The sequence below is a fragment of the Aethalodelphis obliquidens genome, unplaced genomic scaffold, assembly GCF_003676395.1.
Source record: "Aethalodelphis obliquidens isolate GAN/ISIS:26980383/991018 unplaced genomic scaffold, ASM367639v1 scaffold7, whole genome shotgun sequence".
Classification (NCBI taxonomy): domain Eukaryota; kingdom Metazoa; phylum Chordata; class Mammalia; order Artiodactyla; family Delphinidae; genus Aethalodelphis; species Aethalodelphis obliquidens.
Genome location: NW_020837951.1, coordinates 7,251,875 through 7,272,239, shown reverse-complemented (window position 1 = coordinate 7,272,239; position 20,365 = coordinate 7,251,875). Strand labels below are relative to the sequence as shown.

The window sequence follows — 20,365 nt, the reverse complement described above, 5'->3', positions numbered from 1 at the left end:
CTCCAACCAGAATAATGGATTTTTTTTAATTAATTATTTATGGCTGCGTTGGGTCTTTGTTGTTGTGCGTGGGCTTTTCTCTAGTTGCGGCGAGTGGGGGCTACTCTTCGTTGTGGTGCGTGGGCTTCTCGTTGCCGAGCACGGGCTCTAGGTGTGTGGGCTTCAGTAGTTGTGGCACACAGGCTCAGTAGTTACGGCTTGCGGGCTTAGTTGCTCTGCGACATGTGGGATCTCCCTGGACCAGGGCTTCAACCTGTGTCCCCTGCATTGGCAGGTGGATTCTTTTTTTTTTTTTGGCAGGTGGATTCTTAACCACTGTACCATCAAGGGAGTCCCAATAATGGATTATTATTAACTACAGGTAGTTCAGTAAACATGAGACAGACGTCTCCGATGCCCTGCTGTTTTCTTACTTCCTTGGTAGTGACAATCAGCATTTTCTGATTTAGGTGACCGTCAAGGAGTAGAAAAGCTATAAGATACCTATTGGACAGAAATTTATATATTCAAACCATAGTTTATGAGTACCTGTTGCTCTTCTTTGAATTGCTCTTGTGGGTTTTAGTTATTATGTCTTTTTCTTTGAAGGATCTCAAGGCCAATGAGTCACGGCTGAAGGACATTAACAAGGTGGCTGAAGACCTGGAGTCCGAAGGTCTCATGGCAGAGGAGGTGCAGGCAGTGCAGCAGCAGGTGGGGGTCTGGCCCCTGCACGGTGTCTGTTAAGGAAGCAGCTTGGCTCCCCCTTCATCCTGCGTAGCCTAGCACGCGTGTTCCGTAGCACAGGGTGTGGCCAGGGCACTGGTTCTCTGTGTGACCTGCACTGTCTTGGTTACCTTTGACGGGAGGGAAAAACAGCTGTCCTCCTTATGCCCATTAAATATTGTAGAAGTTGTTGAATGTTCCTTTAGCCCTTAACTAGTAATAAATTCATGCAGTCCCTTAAATAAAGAAAAGGTATTACATGGGAACACTTGGTCTCTCTATAGACTTTAAGAAGTTCCTCTGGCCAGTCAGGCTGCCTGTCTTTTTGTAATTCTCTCCAGGTTTGACATGACAGTGAGTGTAACTTAGAAGTGTGTATTTCCTCTAATAATAGAACTGGTTTTCTTCTCTGCTTGTAGGAGGTGTACGGCGCGATGCCCAGGGTAAGTGTCTGGTGCCCCGTGTGGAACTTGAACTTGAGAAGGATTAGCTCTTGGGAAGAGGATAAAGTCAAGAGCCTCATAAGGATTTCTGTTCTTGAACCTCGAGAGATGCCTTTCGTGTGTAAAAATCTGTGGATAAGAATAGCAGGAAAAAAAAAAAAAAAAGAAAAGAAATAACAGAAGTTGGTCTCTATTGGCCATCCTCCAAAGATCAAAAGAGTTTTTCTCTGTTCAGTTACCTAGAACTTTTTCCACAGCAATTCTTTTTTTTTTTTTAACATCTTTATTGGAGTGTAATTGCTTTACAATGGTGTGTTAGTTTCTGCTTTAAAAGTGAATCAGTTATACATACGTTCCCATATCTCTTCCCTCTTGCGTTCTCCCTCCCTCCCTCCCTCCCTATCCCACCCCTCCAGGCGGTCACAAACCACCGAGCTGATCTCCCTCCCCAGCAATTCTTTAGGTGTGTTTATCCCTCTTCAAAGAGTCCTCTGAATATGACATAAAGAAACACTGGACATTTTATTAACTTTCCCCATTGTCTCCATCTCTCCTACTGCATTAAAAAAGGAAGAACTTTTCTCTCCTATTTCTTTGCTTCGTTTCCCTCGAGCAGCCTTGTAGTTTGCTGCCAGCCAGTGTTGAGTTCTGAGTCACAGAGGGAATTGCTGTTCCAGCTGATTTCTCTGTGAACTTCCTGTCGTCCAGAGGGAAGGCTGGGGCTGCTTTGTTTTGTGCACAGTTGCTTGGCTGCCTAAATGCCTCCTTTTTCTTTGAATAGGATGAAACTGATTCCAAGACGGCCTCCCCGTGGAAGGTAAGAGCTTCTGTGCAAATTATTATTTCCAAAGGTTTTCCAGGAACAGAAATACTTTACATCCTTTTCTGGCGTGCCTGTTATCTGAGTATTTAGGCTTGTCTGAGCCTGTGGTTGTTTCTGGACTTGTTTGGCCCGGTGTCTTTCTGACCCTGGTGTTGTATTCTTGGAATCTGTCATGCCTTGAAATGGGGTGCTTAATACACAGAAGCAAAATGTCTCCCTGCAGACGCTCAGCACAAATTCAGTTAGGTCGAGTTTATCACGCACTGTCGCTGCCAGGGTACACAGCTGGCCCTCCACATCCGTGGGTCCACATCCTCGGATTCAACCAACCAACAATTGAAAATACTAGCATCCGATCCATGGTTGGTTGAATCCAAGGATGCAGAACCCGCCCATACAGGGTGCCGGCTCCAAGGGACTTGAGCATCTGTGGATTTTAGTACCTCGGGGGGTCCTGGGATCATTCCCTGTCGGGTACCAAGGTTACAGGGGTGACTGCAGTTCACAGAGGTCACACTGCATAGTCAGGCATGGTCCCACCAATAGGACTACAGCCCAAAAGGACACATGATGTGAGGATGAAAAGGAGCGTAAGCTCCACTCATCGTCTGCCTGACCGCTTCCTCCCGGGGCCTAAGAAAGGCTTGAGAGAAGGTCCACATCCGACGAGACACATAAAGGGGGGACACCAGATGTTTACCAGCTGCAGTGGACATTATTCCAGAGAGATCCAGGGGTGGTGCTTGACCAGGGTGGGCATAACTTCCAGGAGGACAGGGGATGAGCTTTTTCACGTGAAGCGTTTATAGCCGTGATTATGGAACTAGTTGCCTAAATGCCAATTCTAGCATCTTTCCTCCTGACCCAGCTCTTCAGGAATATGCCACTCGAGTTATAGACAAGCTAAAAAGAGCAGATTTCTACTTTATGAAAGTACACCTTCCTAAAATCTGAAGAAAGCATGAAAACCTAAAAACAAAAAGTCTCCCCACACCAGTCCCTAGGTTGGTACTTCTCAGCCCTGTCATGAGGTCTGACCTGTTGTGAGGACCTAGGCTGAAAGGGGTTTGTTTCTTTGGCCTCCTCTGACCATTCTGCTTATTAAATAGGCTCCAGATCGGCAGGAAGGGGACATTTTTCCTTGGATTCAGCTTTCTCCTCTTTCTCGATCTTAATTTTCGTTGCATAGCAAAATTCAGTCATTGGTGACATGAATGAGCAGCGCCCTTACCTGTCTGATCTCCTGCCAGAGTTTTTCTGGTAACAGGTATTTTTTCAGAAACGCACTCCAGATGACTTGACAAACACCAGTCAGTACCTCCTGTTTCTGAAAAGGATTCGAAACAATGGGTGTCTGCTTTCCGAACCCTGTACGCACCCACACTGGTTGAGCACTTCACTGGGTGTGTCACAGGAACATCCTAGGAGCCTAACTTCCCTGCGTCCAAGCTCAGCTCCTCCTTTTCTTTACATACTTGAAGATTACGAGCATCACAGTGCCTGCCAAGTAGGGTTTCTTTCTGATAAAACTAGGCAGGCTCTGAGATCCCAAGGGGCGTTTGATTTTTAGAAGTGACTACATTGATGAGAAGGAAGCTAACTCGCCAGCGTATTTTCTTTTTCATCTAGTAAGGCTGTTGCCCTTAGTTCAAGGGGGATACTGTTAGAAGGAACCACAGTCCAGTAACCATAAACAGAAATGAAATTAGTGGTGTCCTTGACTATTTAAATAGTCCCAGCCGCCAGCATTTATTCAGCTAAGTGTGTTTTCTGGACTGTTCTCCTGTAGTAGGGACAAAAAAAGACACCAATCAGTAGTCTTTGAGCCTTTTTTTTCCTGTCCAACCAGCCGTTTTAATTGTGGTTTTCACCGCTCTTTTCACTCTTCAAGTAAAATGAATCATTGAGTTGGGTGTGATTGTGCACTTGGGTTTCTGCCTGACTTTCTAGTTGTTGATACTCTCATTGCTGCTCTGCTCAGAAATTTGATGGTACCCTTTTACAGTCATTTTGGTGGACATTTGGAACCTAATTAATAGCACTTGCACCTCAGATTTCTCTCTTAATCAGCAGACACTTGATCCGTTTGCTCTTCTGCTTTCCTCCCCACGTAGTCTGCTCGCCTGATGGTTCACACCGTGGCCACCTTTAATTCCATCAAGGTAAGAAACCATGGCAGCTTTCCTTGTCTTCCCCGGTCTCCTTCCTTGTCTCCTCCTCCTGTCTTCAGCAAGGCTCTTGTCCTAATTAGTTGTATGAACTGTAGCACTTGTCACTCTCCTGGGCCCGAGGGTGTCCTGGCCAGGACTCTCTTTACTCTCTTTGTGCAGCAGGAGGCTGGGCTCAGCTTGCCTGGTCCTGGCGATGAGCCTGGTGAGCTCCTTCCCTCACCCCCAGGAGGGCCCGGAGCTGCGAGGAGCGTAGTGTTGGAAGGCAGTGACTGCCTTTCTTGCCTCCTTTCTGGACCCCGAGCTGGCTTGTCTCCCCAGTACAAGGTCTTGCAGCTGCGCTGTGCTCCTTGGGCTGCTGCTGCTGCCCGGCGATGCAGCCGTGCGGGGTGTTGGGGAGCAGTAGACTTGGGGATTTGTCCACTCGGCTGTTGTTAGGAAGCAGTGCTCTGAGGCAGGCACCAGGCTAGGCGCTGAGAGTGAAGATAAGTCAGCGGCGTCTCTCCTGCTGCTTCCGCGGTGATTGCAAGTCAGGTGTTGGTGGAGTGTTCGCACCGTGGCGTCCGGCGAGCTGTGGCAGGGTCTGGCTTTCTGGACTTTTGCTGTTGTGGCGTGCTCATCGACTGAACTAGGAAGCTTGGAAACAGGAAATCATCTGTGCCCCAGCCTTTCCTTTCACGTTAAGCCACCACTCCTCTGGTTCTGGCCCTTTTCCCAGAGTCTGCTGTGGCTGACGCTTTGCTGTCCTCCCCCAGGAGCTGAACGAACGCTGGCGGTCCCTGCAGCAGCTGGCCGAGGAGCGGAGCCAGATCCTGGGCAGCGCCCACGAAGTGCAGAGGTTCCACAGGTGAGGGACGGCCGGGGCTGGCACGGGGGAGCAGGCCACAGTTGGGTTCGTGCCGACGGTGACGGCTGGCTTTTGTCGATGGTTGCGCTCTTGCACCTGGTGGGTGCTCTCAGTCAGTGACGCTAAGCGGGTCCATATGTGTTCCTTGCTGTTTAGAGCTTGTTGGGCCACTGACACATGTGCTGGTGCCAGTGAAATGAAGTTTCCCTACTTGACCTGAGGTTAAGGCAGCCGTACTCAGCACTCATTAACTTGAACGCGTGTCCCACCTGCAGAGATGCTGACGAAACCAAGGAGTGGATCGAAGAGAAGAACCAGGCTCTAAACACAGACAATTATGGCCACGACCTGGCCAGTGTCCAAGCCCTGCAGCGCAAGCACGAGGGCTTTGAGAGGGACCTCGCGGCCCTCGGCGACAAGGTGAGAGGACGTGCGTGTGGAGCCGACTTCCTGCGATTCTGCCCGAGGCTGCACTCGCTCCCTCCTTCCCTGCTGCTCACCACTTTCTTCCCCAGGTGAATTCCCTTGGGGAAACGGCCGAGCGCCTGATCCAGTCCCACCCCGAGTCGGCAGAGGACCTGCAGGAGAAGTGCACCGAGTTGAACCAGGCATGGAGCAGCCTGGGCAAGCGCGCCGACCAGCGCAAGGCCAAGCTGGGTGATTCCCACGACCTGCAGCGCTTCCTCAGCGACTTCCGGTGAGAAGCTGGCTCTGGGCCAGAGGGCTTTCTAGCTGGATTAAATGCATGCCTGGATCTAGCACTTAGAAGGCTTAATCCTGGGAATTCCCTGGAGGCCCAGTGGTTAGGACTTGGTACTTTCACTGCTGGGGGTGTGGGTTCAATCACTGGTTGGGGAACTGAGATCCCACGAGCCACACAGCAAAAAAAAAAAAAAAAAAAAACTTAATCCTAAAGAAAAGCATTTGCGTTTGAAGCTGTAGAAAACTTAACCACAGCTACTGTCTGTAAGAACCTGTTTTTCTGTAGGGTGAGAAGATCTTAGTTATAAACCTGTTCCTTCTTCCTCTGAGGAATTCTTGAGTTTTTCTTTTCTTATTGTTTCAATAAGACAAACAAGAAGCTTTGAAATACTTTGCCTGGAGTTCTAGCCCCATTCGGTACATTAACTAGATTAACCCCAAGTAGCCCTCTGAGATAAGAATTATGTAGTTCTCTCTTTTCCTGGGCAGAAGGCCTGCTTGCCAGGTAGCGTAACAGCCATTCCTCTGTGGATCTGGTTTCCAGGGACCTCATGTCTTGGATCAATGGAATCCGAGGGTTGGTGTCCTCAGACGAGCTAGCCAAGGATGTCACCGGAGCCGAGGCCCTGCTGGAACGACACCAGGTAGGTGGGCCTGCGGAGCAGCGGAGACCTGGCTGCCCTGCCAGGCTGGGAGGGCCTTTGCAGCTGACGTGAGAGTGGGCAGCTCCTGCCGGTACCTAATCCCTTCCCTCCTCTTGGCAGGAGCACCGGACGGAAATTGACGCCAGGGCTGGCACTTTCCAGGCATTCGAGCAGTTTGGGCAGCAGCTGTTGGCCCATGGGCACTATGCCAGCCCCGAGATCAAGGAGAAACTACATATTCTAGATCAGGAGCGTGCGGACCTGGAGAAGGCCTGGGTCCAGCGCAGGATGATGTTGGATCAGTGCCTTGAATTGCAGGTACACGTGCTGGACAGTAGCTTCCTGTTTGCTGCAGGGTTTCTGGCCAGGTAGCTCGTCGCCACAGGCTCTGTCTTCTCACCTGCCCGTCCCCTCTTCAGCTGTTCCACCGGGACTGCGAGCAGGCTGAGAGCTGGATGGCTGCCCGGGAGGCCTTCCTGAGTACCGAAGACAAAGGGGACTCGCTGGACAGCGTGGAGGCTCTCATCAAAAAACACGAGGACTTCGACAAAGCCATTAACGTCCAGGTGAGGCCTTCGTACCTTTCCAGGTTGACATCTTCGGTCTCTCTGTTGGCGTATTCTCCTTTCCCTTCTCAGTGACGAGAGAAAAAAATAGTTATTGTTTGCTTAACTCAGCTGCAGAGCTTTGGCAGCATCCTCAAATTAAAATACTTGGTGTTGACTACAGAGGAAGCAGCGTAATCCCCATCGGGTCCAGTGCAGAGCTGTGCATTCTAGGAAAAGTGACGTGCATTAATAGTTTTTTAAACTTTATATATAAATTCTGGCACTTCTGAGGTTTTGTTTGTTCGTTTGAGGCATACTTTTAAAAATGTTCATGTTATCCAATTTGTGTCTTTTTTTATGTTATTTATTTTTGGCTGCGTTGGGTCTTTGTTGCTGCGCACAGGCTTTCTCTAGTTGCGGAGAGTGGGGGGCTACTCTTCATTGCGGTGCACGGGCTTCTCACTGCAGTGGCTTCTCTCGTTGTGGACCACGTGGTCTCGGCGAGTGGGCTTCAGAAGTTGTGGCGCACGGGCTTAGTTGCTCCGCAGCATGTGGGATCTTCCCGGACCAGAGCTCGAACCCATGTCCCCTGCATTGGCAGGCGGATTCTTAACCACTGCGCCACCAGGGAAGTCCCATTTCTGAGGTTTTAATAACAGAGATGCCACAGGGAAAAATTTTTATACCGAAAGGGAAGAAAAACAAACTTATGGGTAGGTAAGTGAATCCATGAACGTAAACTAGAAAGATGCAAAACTCCTTGGCTTAGAACCATTTTGTTGAAAATCGGACAGTGTTTTCTTATGAAACCTAATCTTGTACGTGACCTCTGCTGGTGCTCAAGCCCCGGCCCCACCCCAGCATGACCTGGAATCTTCTTGAGTTAAACTCTACTCTAATAATGATTGAAATCAAGCTTTCCTCTGGCTTTTTACACTCCTGCTTCTAGAGTGTCAGTGTATTCTGATCGTATCACCAGCTAGTCACCCAAAATAACCGTTCTCTTCTCGAGACCTACAGTCCAGGCGAGGCAGAGTCGTCTTGCCCGCCTTGACCTCACGCCTCTTGTTTGCCGACAGGAGGAGAAGATCGCCGCCCTGCAGTCCTTTGCCGACCAGCTCATCGCCGGCGGCCACTACGCCAAAGGCGACATCTCCAGCCGGCGCAACGAGGTTCTGGACAGGTGGGTGGTCTGTGCAGCCGACGGGTCTTGCCGCCCTTGTGTGAGCGGCCCAGCCTGTCTAGTTCTGTGGGGTGCTCACCTTTGCTCTCGGTTTCACTTTCTCAGGTGGCGACGTCTGAAAGCCCAGATGATTGAGAAAAGGTCAAAGCTGGGAGAATCGCAGACTCTCCAACAGTTCAGCCGGGATGTGGATGAGATTGAGGCTTGGATCAGTGAAAAATTACAGACTGCAAGTGATGAGTCATATAAGGATCCTACCAACATCCAGGTGAGCTGAACAGATGAGCTGTCTATCTCCAAAGTAGCCCATGTTATTGAGTAGATCTTGTTAAAATAAGGTATCTTTAAAAGAGGGAAATACCTCTAAGACAACTTCCCCGTACCCTCAGTGATGCCGAGAAAAAGTATTTTAATAAGATGAACCGGTGGGAAAGCCTCACTTAAATGATGAGAGCCGTTTCAGAAGCCGCTTTCCTCATTTGCCTCTGTTGAAACCGTGTCTGCTATTAAAGCGTCTGCAGAAAAGGCCCCCTTGTATTTGCTGTTCCTGAATGTTCACCTTCCCAGGGGAAGTATGACAGCAAAATGAGTTTCTGTTGAATAGCTGATGTGCATATTCACATAAGTGTACTGAACTCTCCTTATTTTAATTTATTTTTGTAGCTTTCCAAGCTGCTGGTAAGTTTTATGTTTTTTTTTAAGAGTTCTAGTTAAACGAGCTCCAGTGTTTGTGCTCTTGTGTGTAGATTCTCGCAATTGTAGATTCTGCCGGTGTCGCCTCATCCATGCTTTTCATTTCTAATCATCCATCAGCCTCCATTCAAGTGTCCCCGTGGGATGTGGCTTTCTCTGTTGTAATTAGCCTGCAGCCCTTCGCTCCCCCTCCCCCTCCTAATTTATCACTTAGGCAGGTTGTGCACAGTGTTTGATCTGGGGGGCAGTAGCAGACTGCTTTCTTTTAAGAGGTGTGCTTCTTTTAAAAAATGAAATTGCTTTTTCTGCGTAAACTTGGGTTCCTCTTGCGCTGGGCTCGTGGCTCTCGGTGGACTAGGGCAGGGCCAGGTGTGAGAGTTTCGTTGCCCATGCAGTCTGGCATCCAGAAGTGCTGGCCACTGGAGAGGGACAGCTGGAGATCCACAGAGAGGCAGGTGATCTGCTTCCTAAGTCTAAGAGGAACTGGGGGTGAGAGGTTAAGATAAAAGTGAACATTACCCAAGGGGCAGGGAAAGAGACTTTCCAGTCAAAGCGTAGCTTAGAAGTTGCCTAGATGGTTGGAAGAAATGAAGAAATAGAATGGATGGGAGTTGAGCCAAAGAACGATCAGAACAAGAAACAGAAGAAGAGGGGCTTTTGTCAGGATGCGTGGGCATTTGAGCCTTTTGGTTTCTGTAGTTGGGCTTGGGCGCAGAGTTGGTGCAGGGACGCTTCAGGTTGGTGCTGCATTTCGCCGGCCACATGGCTCCATCTTTTGACAGTTGCTGCCCCTGAAATGAAACATTTGATGCAGAATCCTTCCCCAGTTGTACTGCTTTTTTCCTTTTAGTTCTTTTTTCCTCATATCACATTCTTGCCTGCAACCCCGCATTTCTCACCCAGAACTGCCCCACAGCTGCGTCCTCCCACTTGTCTCCCGTGGTGCCCCCCAGCCTCAGATGCCCATCATCCTCCCAGCCCTCTCTTCTAGCAAAAAGAAATTCTTACGTACAGTCAAGCGTGGATTTTGACAAATCCAGCAGGTTTGATTGATTGCAGCTGCCAGATGAGAAGCCGGCAAAGCTGGGGTTTGCGGCAGCTGTAGCCTTCTTCTCTGTCGACGGAGGGGAGGCTGGCCCTCGGACACCTTGTTTCATAGTGCCTGCCACCTTAGGTGATGAGAGGGCCATATGTGTGTCATTAGTTAGAGCTGCTTTCCACTAAGGAGAAAGCCGTGGATGGAAATTGATGCACAAGTAGGTCCAAAACTACAGTTGACCGTTACCAGCTCCTGCAAAATGTTAGAAAGTGTATAATTCTAGGATTTCACTCACAGATAGCTAGTCCAGCTGACTTAGGAGTTGACACAGTTCACCTCCTCCTGAGCTGGTGCATTTCCTTTCTCCAAGCTCGGACCTTCTGCTGAACTTCCATCAGACTGAGCCCTAAAGTATTTCGCACAGATTCTGAGATCACCTTCTGTAAAAATGTTGACACTTGCCCCTAGTTCCTCGAGTCTGCTACCACTCCCTCCCTTCTGAGAACCCCTTCTCCCTGAAAAGACAGAGCCTAGCAGGACCTGGTTTCGAAAGGTTGTGGCAGGGTTTCTTTGGTGTTTTCAGAGCAAGCACCAGAAGCATCAGGCCTTCGAAGCAGAACTGCATGCCAATGCGGACCGGATTCGAGGGGTTATCGACATGGGCAACTCCCTCATTGACCGCGGGGCCTGTGCCGGCAGCGAGGACGCCGTCAAGGTACGCCGTCCCCCAGCTCCCCTCCTCCTGGCCCGGGAAGAAGAGGGGGCTGGATTTGACTTTCAGTGTTACCGTCAGCTTGATGATGACTCTAGAATGCAGTCTTAGGAGAATAAACAGAAGACTTCTGGCTGCGTTGCTGAGGGGATGCTAGTGAGAGTGGCTCCTGTGAGCATCTTCCGTCCTCCTCTGTGAGGGGCGTCAGGTCGGCTTCCAGAGAGGGCGCTGACCGTGGAGTTGGCCATGTCCAACGGCTCTCTTCTCTTGCCCAGGCCCGGCTGGCCGCCTTAGCTGACCAGTGGCAGTTCCTGGTGCAGAAGTCGGCTGAGAAGAGCCAGAAGCTGAAAGAAGCCAACAAGCAGCAGAACTTCAACACTGGGATCAAGGACTTCGACTTCTGGCTCTCTGAGGTGAGGCCGCGGGGCTTCCCTTCCCCACTGGAGGATTCTGTGGAAAAGCAGGGCTCTCCCGACGTCCCTTTTAACAGAAATCATCATCAAGTGTGAGCTGTGTACTCTGAGGAGTTTGTAGTCAGAGGGAGGGAATGTTTACACAAGAGAGAGCTTATCTCTGGTTGGACATGGGTCACTTGTTTCCATAGGAAAATGCAAACAGGAGTGGGTGGTGGGGTCTATGTGCAGGCCGCTGTCACGGTGCCCAGATAGAAACCAGAACCAAAGAGCCCGGAGTCCAGAGTTAGTCCTGCGGTCTCTGTAGACTGTTTGGAGAGTACAGAAAGTAAAAAGAAATAAAACATTTTTAAAGACCACTATTCTGTATCTCTCTGGTCTACACCTATTTCCGTGACTTTTTGTGTAACAGTTCTTTCATGTGTATTTGAGCTCATGACGTAATTTTTCATCAGTACGTATTGGTGGTGTTATTTCAAGTCATGAAAAGTCTTCCTGAACATTTGAATAACTGCCTTAGACCATCACAGAGTTAGGCCATAATTTAACCATTCCCATACTGTTGGCCACACTGGTGCTCCCAGCTTTGGGGGATACGTTTTGCTGCAGTGAACATCTCTGTACATTAGTCTTTGCCCAAGCTGCTGCCTCTCTGCCCAGGGGAGGGTCCACGCCAAGCCGGCACAGCAGCAGCGTGTGGTAGGGAAGTTCAGCTGTCCAGACGGGGGAGCCTGGGGGACGAGTGGGCATCCTGGGTTTGCCAGGACAAGGGATGCGCTCCAGATGGCAGCCTTCCCTTTCATGTTTCATTGGCAGGTGGAAGCCCTGCTGGCCTCTGAGGATTATGGCAAAGACCTGGCTTCTGTGAACAACCTGCTAAAAAAACATCAACTGCTGGAGGCGGACATCTCTGCCCATGAGGTAAGCAGAGGGGGCGCCAGGCCGGGCTTGGGACACGGCCGCGCGTGACTCTAAGGCACCTGGTGCATTCGGGGAAGGACAGTGATGTTCATCCCTTAAAGCCAAGGTGCTCAAACGCTGTGGTCTCGGGGCCATTTTGTACTCTGAACTATTATTGAGAGCCCCTAGGAGAGTTAGTTATGTAGGTTTTATCTGTTAGAATTTGCCATTATTAAAAATTAAATTTTTAGAGTTAAATTTTTTAAAACAATTTCAAAAACATTAAAAAATAATTTCAAAAGGTTACCTACTGTATAATTTCATTTATATGGTATTCTCAAAATGACAGATTATAGAGATGGAGAACAGATACGTGGTTGCCAGCAGTTAGGGACAGGGTAGGGGTACAACTGTAAAGACTATACGGAAGTTCCTTTGTGCTCTCAGAACAAGGTCCATATCTTGATCTTGGCGGTAGTTACGTAAATCTACGCATATGATAAAACTGCATGGAACTACTTGCACATACTCAGGGACGCACAAATGCATATAAAAATTGGTGAAATCTGAATAAGGTCTATGAATTGTAGCAATGTAAGAAAACTGAGAAAAATGTGTTAATTCATTTAAAATAATAAACCCATCACAAGTAAACATAAGTAACATTTTTTATGTATAATGTCTCTGTTTTTCCAAAAACAAAAATATAGCAAGAAGAGTCACACTGGTTACATTTTTTGCAAATCTCTTTGATGTCCAGCTTGATAGAAGACAGCTGGATTCTTACAGCTGCTTCTGAATTCAGTTTGTTGTGTGTGATGAAAATACAGCCTCACACAGGTAGAGGAGGGAGTAGTATTTTAATTCAGATAATTGTCGGTACTTTCTGATACTACATCCAGCTCCGTAGGTGGTAGTTTCTAAAGGCTAGTTGGAAAGTGGACACGGAAACACTGTCAGCTTTTCATGCTGTTTATATGTAAACCCACTGGTCCATCTTGGACTTTGAATGGATCATTTACTCACGCCTGAGGTTACAGAATCATTAGGGAAGTGTTGATTCGCAGAGTTCAGATCTTTTAAATGTTGACACGTGTCTGTATATGGTATCAGACATCACGTTCGTTAACATCACAGCCAGTCTCAACGGAAAAACCTACACGTATCGGGAAGCTGTCAGGCTCACGGAGGTGGATGCCAATTTTCCAAAATTCTAATTTCCTCGTGAAAGTTTGAATTTTATCATTAGCAAACTCAGTTTTCCTTAAAGTGACAGTTCACTTTATTCATTCTCGACAAAGTATTTGTCAGCTCCCACAGTCAGAATGACCATAGTTTGTCCGTTGGCCGTTCTTTCAAGTGAAACTGAGGTTCCGTGGAAGAAGTGGCCAGTTCAGCTCGGAACGTGCGCTTCTCCTCAGCGCAGTCATTGAACTTCGGCACTCGGCGGAAGTGCTTCGTGTGGGTTCCCCGTTTTATCAGACAGGATATTAAAACGACACGTACTCAAAGAGGGAGACTTAATAAAATTAACAACCTTGCTGCTTGTTTAAGGATGTTCTTAAGTGAAACAGCGATTTCTCCTGGGAGTGCGTGGCAGTGAAGAGTTGGATTTCTGCTCGTAGTTTGCCACTGCCTTGAGCAGCGCCACCCCTACCCTGGATTTTGCACCATCGGTGCAAATGTTCACACAGTAAAAAAGGCAGATCATGTTTCTGTATTGTTATGAAAGTAGTTTTGATCTCTTAGAACTCTCGGGGTCCACATACCACACTTAGAGTAACCTGAATAAATCTTAAACCAACCCGTCAGTGAAGAAGTCCCGAGTTCTGATTTACGAGCAGATATTCGTGGGTGCCCCAGATCTCTGACCCCTCCATCGTGTCCCCTGCCCAGGATCGCCTGAAGGACCTGAACAGCCAGGCAGACAGCCTGATGACCAGCAGTGCCTTCGACACCTCCCAAGTGAAGGACAAGCGGGACACCATCAACGGCCGTTTCCAGAAGATCAAGAGCATGGCGGCCTCCCGGCGAGCCAGGCTGAACGAGTCCCACCGCCTGCACCAGTTCTTCCGGGACATGGACGACGAGGAGTCCTGGATCAAGTACGCACCCCGCTCCGGGTGCCCTCGGAGCCTTTCACGGAGGGCGTTAGGAACCCCGGGCTTATCCTCTCCTGGACCGTGGTGGTGAGAGGGGAAGTGGGTCAGAAATGGCACGGACTCGGCAGCTGTGCCCAGCTGGTCCCAGCCTCACCGCACAGCCGCGGTGAGACGCCCCGGCTTCCCCTGCTGGTGTCTGGGCATGTGGTGATGGTGGTCGGCCATGGCCTCCACGTGGCGGTGTGTGTGATGGTGTCCAGGGCTTGTCTAGCCCCTGCCCTTAGGTCACTGGCGACATGAGTGAGTTCCCATCTGGGAAAGATGGTCTGATCTCCTGGGGAAGATTGCTGCTTGCAGGAAGAAAAGTTTGTCTTGTTTGTGTTTATCTCCCCTGCCCCAGAATTTCAGTCTGCCTTTGCCAGATGATGTAGCCTGTGAACAGACCATTTTTAAGGACAGCATTCTCTCAATTCACTGCCTTAAAACACTGTTTACATTAGCATTTTCATATGTTACCGCGTGTGATACGTGTGTATTTGATCAGGTAGGATTGATAGGGCGACAGCAGCGGCACCTCCTTGTTCTCCAGTGCACCCAGACCCTTTGCAGAGTCGGACACAGGAGGTGCTCCTGGAGACGTACGTGGGCACTGTTCATTGGGGAAGTAGAGGCTTTTTTCCCCAGAAGCCTGGCTTCTGAAGGACTTTCCCGGAGAGATGGGTAGATGCAGGTGAAGGACATCACGGGGTGCGTGAGCTTCACGCTCTTCGACTGCACGTCTCCAGCTGAAGACACGCAGGTAGAGACTGACCACCCTCCTGTGCTGCCCAGGGAGAAGAAGCTGCTGGTGAGCTCGGAGGACTATGGCCGCGACCTGACGGGCGTCCAGAACCTGAGGAAGAAGCACAAACGTTTGGAGGCAGAACTGGCTGCCCACGAGCCGGCGATTCAGGTGAGGCGGGCCTCTCCCAGCCGAGCGGGCAGCGGGACTTGAATGGGCCCAGGTGCGCTCGTCTCACTGAGGTCTCTGCAGTGGTTATAGCCCCTCATCCCACAGCGGGGTGGAGAAGGCCTGAGTCTAATGTCGAGGCCCTTTCCTGGAAGCATCTGTTGACCCAGTCGTTCTTGCCTGTCAGGGTGTCCTGGACACCGGAAAGAAGCTGTCGGATGATAACACCATCGGGAAGGAGGAGATAGAGCAGCGCCTGGCGCAGTTCGTGGAGCACTGGAAGGAGCTGAAGCGGCTGGCGGCCGCCCGGTGAGCGCGGCGGCGGGCGGTGCCGGGCCCCCCTGCGCCCCCGGGGCCCCCCTCTTGGCTGTGCCAGCACCGCGGCTGGCTTGCTCTGACAGGCCCAGGCCGAGCTGGTCCCGTTATGTGAATCCGGACCGAGCATATGGTTCCAGGATCTCGTGTTGGACCAGCAGTCGCTGCTCTGTGTTAGGAAGAGGGCTCGAGTGAACCGTTTACGTCCCACGCTCGTCATTCGTGTTTGTAAGCGTCCAGGTTAGAGGAGATTATGGCTGATTTCATACTGTCCCCTGTGATTAGGGGCCAGCGGCTAGAAGAGTCCTTGGAGTATCAGCAGTTTGTAGCCAACGTGGAGGAGGAGGAAGCCTGGATCAATGAGAAGATGACCCTGGTGGCCAGTGAGGATTATGGAGACACTCTTGCTGCCATCCAGGTCAGAGAAACTGGAGGTGCTGCCTGCTGCTCCCCCCCCCCGCCCCCGCCCCCGCGCAGCTGCCTGCCCCACCCTTTTCCTGCCAGCTTGCTCGGTGGCCGTGCTCTTCCCAGGAGAGCACTCAGAACCGGCAGCCGGCGTCTCGTTGGCGGGTCTCGGTCCTCAAGATCCCACGCGAGAGACGCTGCCCCTCTGTAGACAAAATTGGGGTGACTTTGTCAGCCCCAGTTCATGGAGTCCTGCTGTCAGCCCAGCAGTATGGTTGGTATCGTTAACCACAGGTCACTAGAACCCTGTAGTTTCCTGTGGCTGCCTTAGCGAAGTACCACAAACTGAGTGGCTTTGAAACAACAGAAACTCGTTCTGTCCTGGTTGGCGAGGCAGAGGCCTGGGATCAGGGTGTCGACGGGGCCTTGCTCTCGCCGAGGCTTCTAGGAGAGGACCCTTCTTGCCTCTCCCAGCTTCTGGTAGCTGGGCTTGTGGCAGCGTGACTCGAACCTCTGCTGTGCTTTCGCATGGCTGTCTTCCCTCTGTGTCTTTGTGTCCCCGTGGCATTCTGTCTGCCTGTGTCTGTGTCCAGATTTCCCTCTTCTTAAATATGTAGGACACCAGTCACATTGGATTAGGACCCGCCCTGATGACCTGTCTTAACTTGATTGCACCTGCAGAGGACTCGTTTCCACATTCTTAGGTGCTAAGGTCTGGACCCACATCTTTGGGAGGACGTAGTTCAACCCGTAACATATTTCCTAAATACATTGGTTACCTATTGCTGTGTCACAACCCTAAAAACAAGTTTATTTCCCACAGTTCTGTGCATTGATGGGCATTGCCTCTGCTGCTCTCACTGGGACCCCCTAACACAGCTGCACTGAGGCAGAAGGCCTCTGGGCTGAGAGGTGCATGGTGATGTCACTCAGGTGGCTCCAGCTGGGACGTCTCAGTCCCCTCCACATGGCCTCTCACCATCTGGCAGCTTAGATCAGCTTCTTCAGGCAGCGTTCAAAGAGGCAAAGGCAAGGCTGCAGGGATCCTAAGGCATAGCCTGTGGGACAGAGCAGCCCTGGGTCTCGGGGGTGAGGCGACTCCCCTCTTCATAGGAGGAACTGCACGTTGTGGTCAGGTGTTCCTCCGTCCGTGCCACCAACTGTGGAAGCGGAGTTAGCATTCCCGAGGGTCAGGGTAGCCCCAGAGCTGCGCTCCTCCCAGTGGGAATCCTGTTCAGCTAGTTGGGGGACGCAGGTAGGAGGCAGATGCAGTCAGTGGTTTCCTGTCCTCTGCATCGCTGTGTTCCCTGGAAGCCGACACAAGGGGTGTTGTCTCCAGCACTTCAGCTGTACGGAGGAAAAGACAAGATTTGGGAGGTCCCGCAGGAGATGTGCTCCGGTTAAAGCCTAGGGCGGGTGTCACTGTTCTGTTGGTGCTTATTTGAAGGCTGCTCGGTGTCCATTCTCTGGTCTCCTACAGGGAAAAGGGCCTGTGCTGGTTGACTGGCGGCAGCCTCACCCCTTCAGAAAGGCCCCTGGTTATGTTCGCAGTGTCCTCGTTTTACTGCTGTAGGATTTTCTGTTTATCCTGTACCTGTCTGTTGTCTTAGCCCCAGCTGGACTGGGGTGCGTGCGAGGGCACCTTCCAGTCCTGCTCCTCTGGCCCCGGGGCCTGGCCCACCGCACGCACGTGCCAGGCCCTCAGTGGCGAGCCTTGCTGTTTCCCCTCCAGGGCTTACTGAAGAAACATGAAGCCTTCGAGACAGACTTCACTGTCCACAAGGACCGGGTGAATGACGTCTGCACTAACGGACAAGACCTCATTAAGAAGGTGAGCCTGGCCCGCTGGTAAGACCCTCATTTCTCGCTCCGGGACACCGCGTGCTGGTACCACAACCCGCAAAGCTCCTCCCCTGGGATACTCACCAAACAGAGGTCTGCGTGGAGACCGGTAGCGGCTCCATTCCTGCATTCCGTGTTTAACTGGATATTTACCCCCTTCTTGAAGGCAGTTAGTAAAGCCATTCTGCAGCAGTTGTTTTTCTCTGCTTTAATTAAGCAAAGAAGCATCCCTGCTGTGACATTGGCACTCCCGTGTGTTTGCTCTTCTAGTTTACTTCTCCAGGAATACAAGCTCTTTATAGAGGTGGTAGAAAACACAAGTGGGCAGGTCAAAACAGTCACCCATAGGACCACCACCGGAGATGGCCCCAGTGAGACCTCCGTGCCGGACCCTCCAGACTCTCCTCATGCTGAGGCATCCACTAGGCTAAACGGCAGCTGCTCAATGGGTGTACGTCGCTGTGTGAAACCTGGCTGCTATCCAGGATGTTTTATAAATGTGTCTGTCAGAATCACAAGGTTCATTTCATTCAAACAGCTTTCTAGGGAGAAAGCAAAAAATAAGGGGTCTTGGTGCTTTCTCAGCAGCAGTGAAGTCGAGTCACTCCCCAGCTGAAATCCAGACTAAACGCGGTGCCGCGATCTGTCACGAGGTCCACAAGACACGTAGTTGCACGAGACAAATGACTTCTATCGACTGATTTCCTGTCACAAACACATAATGAGTAAATAAAATTCCTCACCACAGAATTTGCACTGGTGATCAGGCCTTAAGACTAGAGATTTGGTCCACAGGAGGTAACTGTAGTTAAAACCTGTGTTCACTAGGGAGCTTTTCTCCTCACTCTTGTGGGCAAACAACCTAACGGAGACTAATTTCAGATACAGACCATGTCCGCGTAGATGAGGCCTGTGTACGACTCCCCACACACAAGTGCGCCCCACCTGTGAGATGACGGCTTGTGAATGTCCTTCAGCCTTGGGGCAGAGAGCCTGGTGCTCTGTTTCCAACAGCAATCTTCGTTTCCTCCCTGAGTTTCTTTCTGAATTTTATGCTGACTTATGGTTTGTGTTTTCACATACAGTTTTAACCAAGACTGCATCAGAGTGTTTGGGGCTTAATAATTTTTAATATCCACAGTGTGGAAACATTGTTCCAAGCCATTGTTTTTATTGCATACGTATAGTAGCCATTGAGTCATAATTATTTAGGCTTTTTCTAAGTTTTTGCTGTCAGAAATGACACTAATGAATACATCATCGTGACTTAACATTTTATCACATTCCTCATTATTACTTATAGGAGTAGAATTGCCAGTGTTCATCTCTTTAAGGCTCTTAGAAAAGCCTTCCCCCATTCTCCTGGCGGTGGGCAGGGGAGCACGGCCTGTCACAGAGGTTACAAGCCTGCCTGCGCCCTGCAGGGAGGGTGCAGATCAGGTAACCGCAGCAGGGGCCAGGCTGACAGGGTGTGCCTTCTCCACGGCCTAGAACAATCACCATGAGGAGAACATCTCTTCAAAGATGAAGGGCCTGAATGGGAAAGTATCAGACTTGGAGAAAGCTGCCGCCCAGAGGAAGGCAAAGCTCGATGAGAACTCGGCCTTCCTTCAGTTCAACTGGAAGGCTGACGTGGTGGAGTCCTGGATTGGTAAGCATGGCCTCGGCGCTGCCCAAACCTCTTACCCTCCCGGGCCGGGAAGATTGTTCAGAACCACAGCCTGTTTGCTTCCTACGCAGCTGGTTTTCTTCTGCAGAGAAGAAACCGCTGGAATGTGAGCGTATTAGAGACCCCTGCCACTGGGTAGACCACTGGTGGCAGCGGGAGACAGGGTCCTGAGGCAGAGAGCCGAGCCTCAGCAGTGCCCCTGGGCCGGCACGAGGGTTAACGAAACAAAGGTCCTGTAACGCTGAAAGAAGCAGTGGGCACCACAACACAAATAAGGGCCACACGAGCCGGACCAGCCTGCACCGGCACCGTCCCCGAGCTACACGGGTCCAGGGTGTGATCCAGCCCCCAGGCGAGGAGGAACTGCACCGATTTCAGGACCCACATGACCTTGGTAGTTGCTGTTGCATCAGTAGCGACTGAACAGCATCTAGGACAGGCTGGAGGGACCCCTTCAGGACACAGACGTAGAAGGGGGCCCAGGTACAGGGAGGAGCCAGCTCATTTGGGTTCAGAGACTGCTGTCAGTAGTATTGGAATTCAAATGTAAGCAAAATAATAGGTGCCTCAGTTTTCTTCTTTTCTTTTAAATTTGTTACATTGAAAAGGGATGGTTGATTTCCCATGCTTGGTTTTCTAGGTGAAAAGGAGAACAGCTTGAAGACAGATGATTATGGTCGAGATCTATCTTCTGTCCAAACTCTCCTTACCAAACAGGTCAGTCGTGGCTGCTTTGTTGATTGATTGAAATGTACTCAAATAGTATTTCCTGGTGAATGAGTGATGGTTAGCATCTTTCCTTGAGACATTTGACTATTTATATTAGGCCCTAGGGGCCAGCAGTGAACAAGCTTCCTGGTCCTCAGGAAGCTCTCAGATTAGGCCTCTGAGCTGCAGCCTGATGGGTGCTAACAGGGCAGAGCACAGCAGGATGTGGACTTCACTCAGGAGGTGTCTGACTCAGTTTCCAGCAGGCAGGCGTTGACGGGAAAGTCTTCCCAGAGGTGACATCCAAGCTAGATCACGGAGGGTAAACTGAAAGTGGTTGGTGAAGAGCTGGGCGGGTATTCTTGGCAGAGGTAGTGGGGGGAGCCCGGGTGCCTCAGCCCGAGGCTGAAAGCAGGGCCTGGGAGGAGCTGCCTCAGTGACCTGAGGTCTGGAGGAGATGCAGCAAAGTGGTGACCAAGGTGTGACCAAGGGTCAGGAGGAGGTGGGGACTCGAGGCTGACAGTCTGGCCTGGGCAGCTGGCTGGACAGACGCAG

At 50.6% G+C, this 20,365-nt stretch overlaps 1 protein-coding gene across 6 annotated transcripts in view; it reads left to right on the top strand.

Annotated features, from left to right (window-relative positions):
• SPTAN1 (spectrin alpha, non-erythrocytic 1) overlaps window positions 1-20,365 on the top strand; it is a 60,815-nt gene that overhangs the window by 33,781 nt on the left and 6,669 nt on the right. For 3 of the 6 annotated variants that reach the window (XM_027104648.1, XM_027104653.1, XM_027104651.1), the window contains 23 exons: window positions 589-693; window positions 1,125-1,148; window positions 1,930-1,965; window positions 4,086-4,133; window positions 4,895-4,986; window positions 5,262-5,406; window positions 5,502-5,683; window positions 6,233-6,332; window positions 6,453-6,650; window positions 6,752-6,898; window positions 7,960-8,063; window positions 8,169-8,331; window positions 8,727-8,741; window positions 10,379-10,510; window positions 10,783-10,920; window positions 11,737-11,841; window positions 13,717-13,925; window positions 14,754-14,874; window positions 15,059-15,180; window positions 15,472-15,604; window positions 17,324-17,422; window positions 18,925-19,084; window positions 19,743-19,819. In XM_027104648.1, coding sequence (XP_026960449.1) covers window positions 589-693; window positions 1,125-1,148; window positions 1,930-1,965; window positions 4,086-4,133; window positions 4,895-4,986; window positions 5,262-5,406; window positions 5,502-5,683; window positions 6,233-6,332; window positions 6,453-6,650; window positions 6,752-6,898; window positions 7,960-8,063; window positions 8,169-8,331; window positions 8,727-8,741; window positions 10,379-10,510; window positions 10,783-10,920; window positions 11,737-11,841; window positions 13,717-13,925; window positions 14,754-14,874; window positions 15,059-15,180; window positions 15,472-15,604; window positions 17,324-17,422; window positions 18,925-19,084; window positions 19,743-19,819 — 2,655 coding nt within the window. The remainder of the gene's footprint in view (window positions 1-588; window positions 694-1,124; window positions 1,149-1,929; window positions 1,966-4,085; window positions 4,134-4,894; window positions 4,987-5,261; window positions 5,407-5,501; window positions 5,684-6,232; window positions 6,333-6,452; window positions 6,651-6,751; window positions 6,899-7,959; window positions 8,064-8,168; window positions 8,332-8,726; window positions 8,742-10,378; window positions 10,511-10,782; window positions 10,921-11,736; window positions 11,842-13,716; window positions 13,926-14,753; window positions 14,875-15,058; window positions 15,181-15,471; window positions 15,605-17,323; window positions 17,423-18,924; window positions 19,085-19,742; window positions 19,820-20,365) is intronic. The other 3 variants (XM_027104654.1, XM_027104649.1, XM_027104652.1) reach the window with 2 other exon arrangements.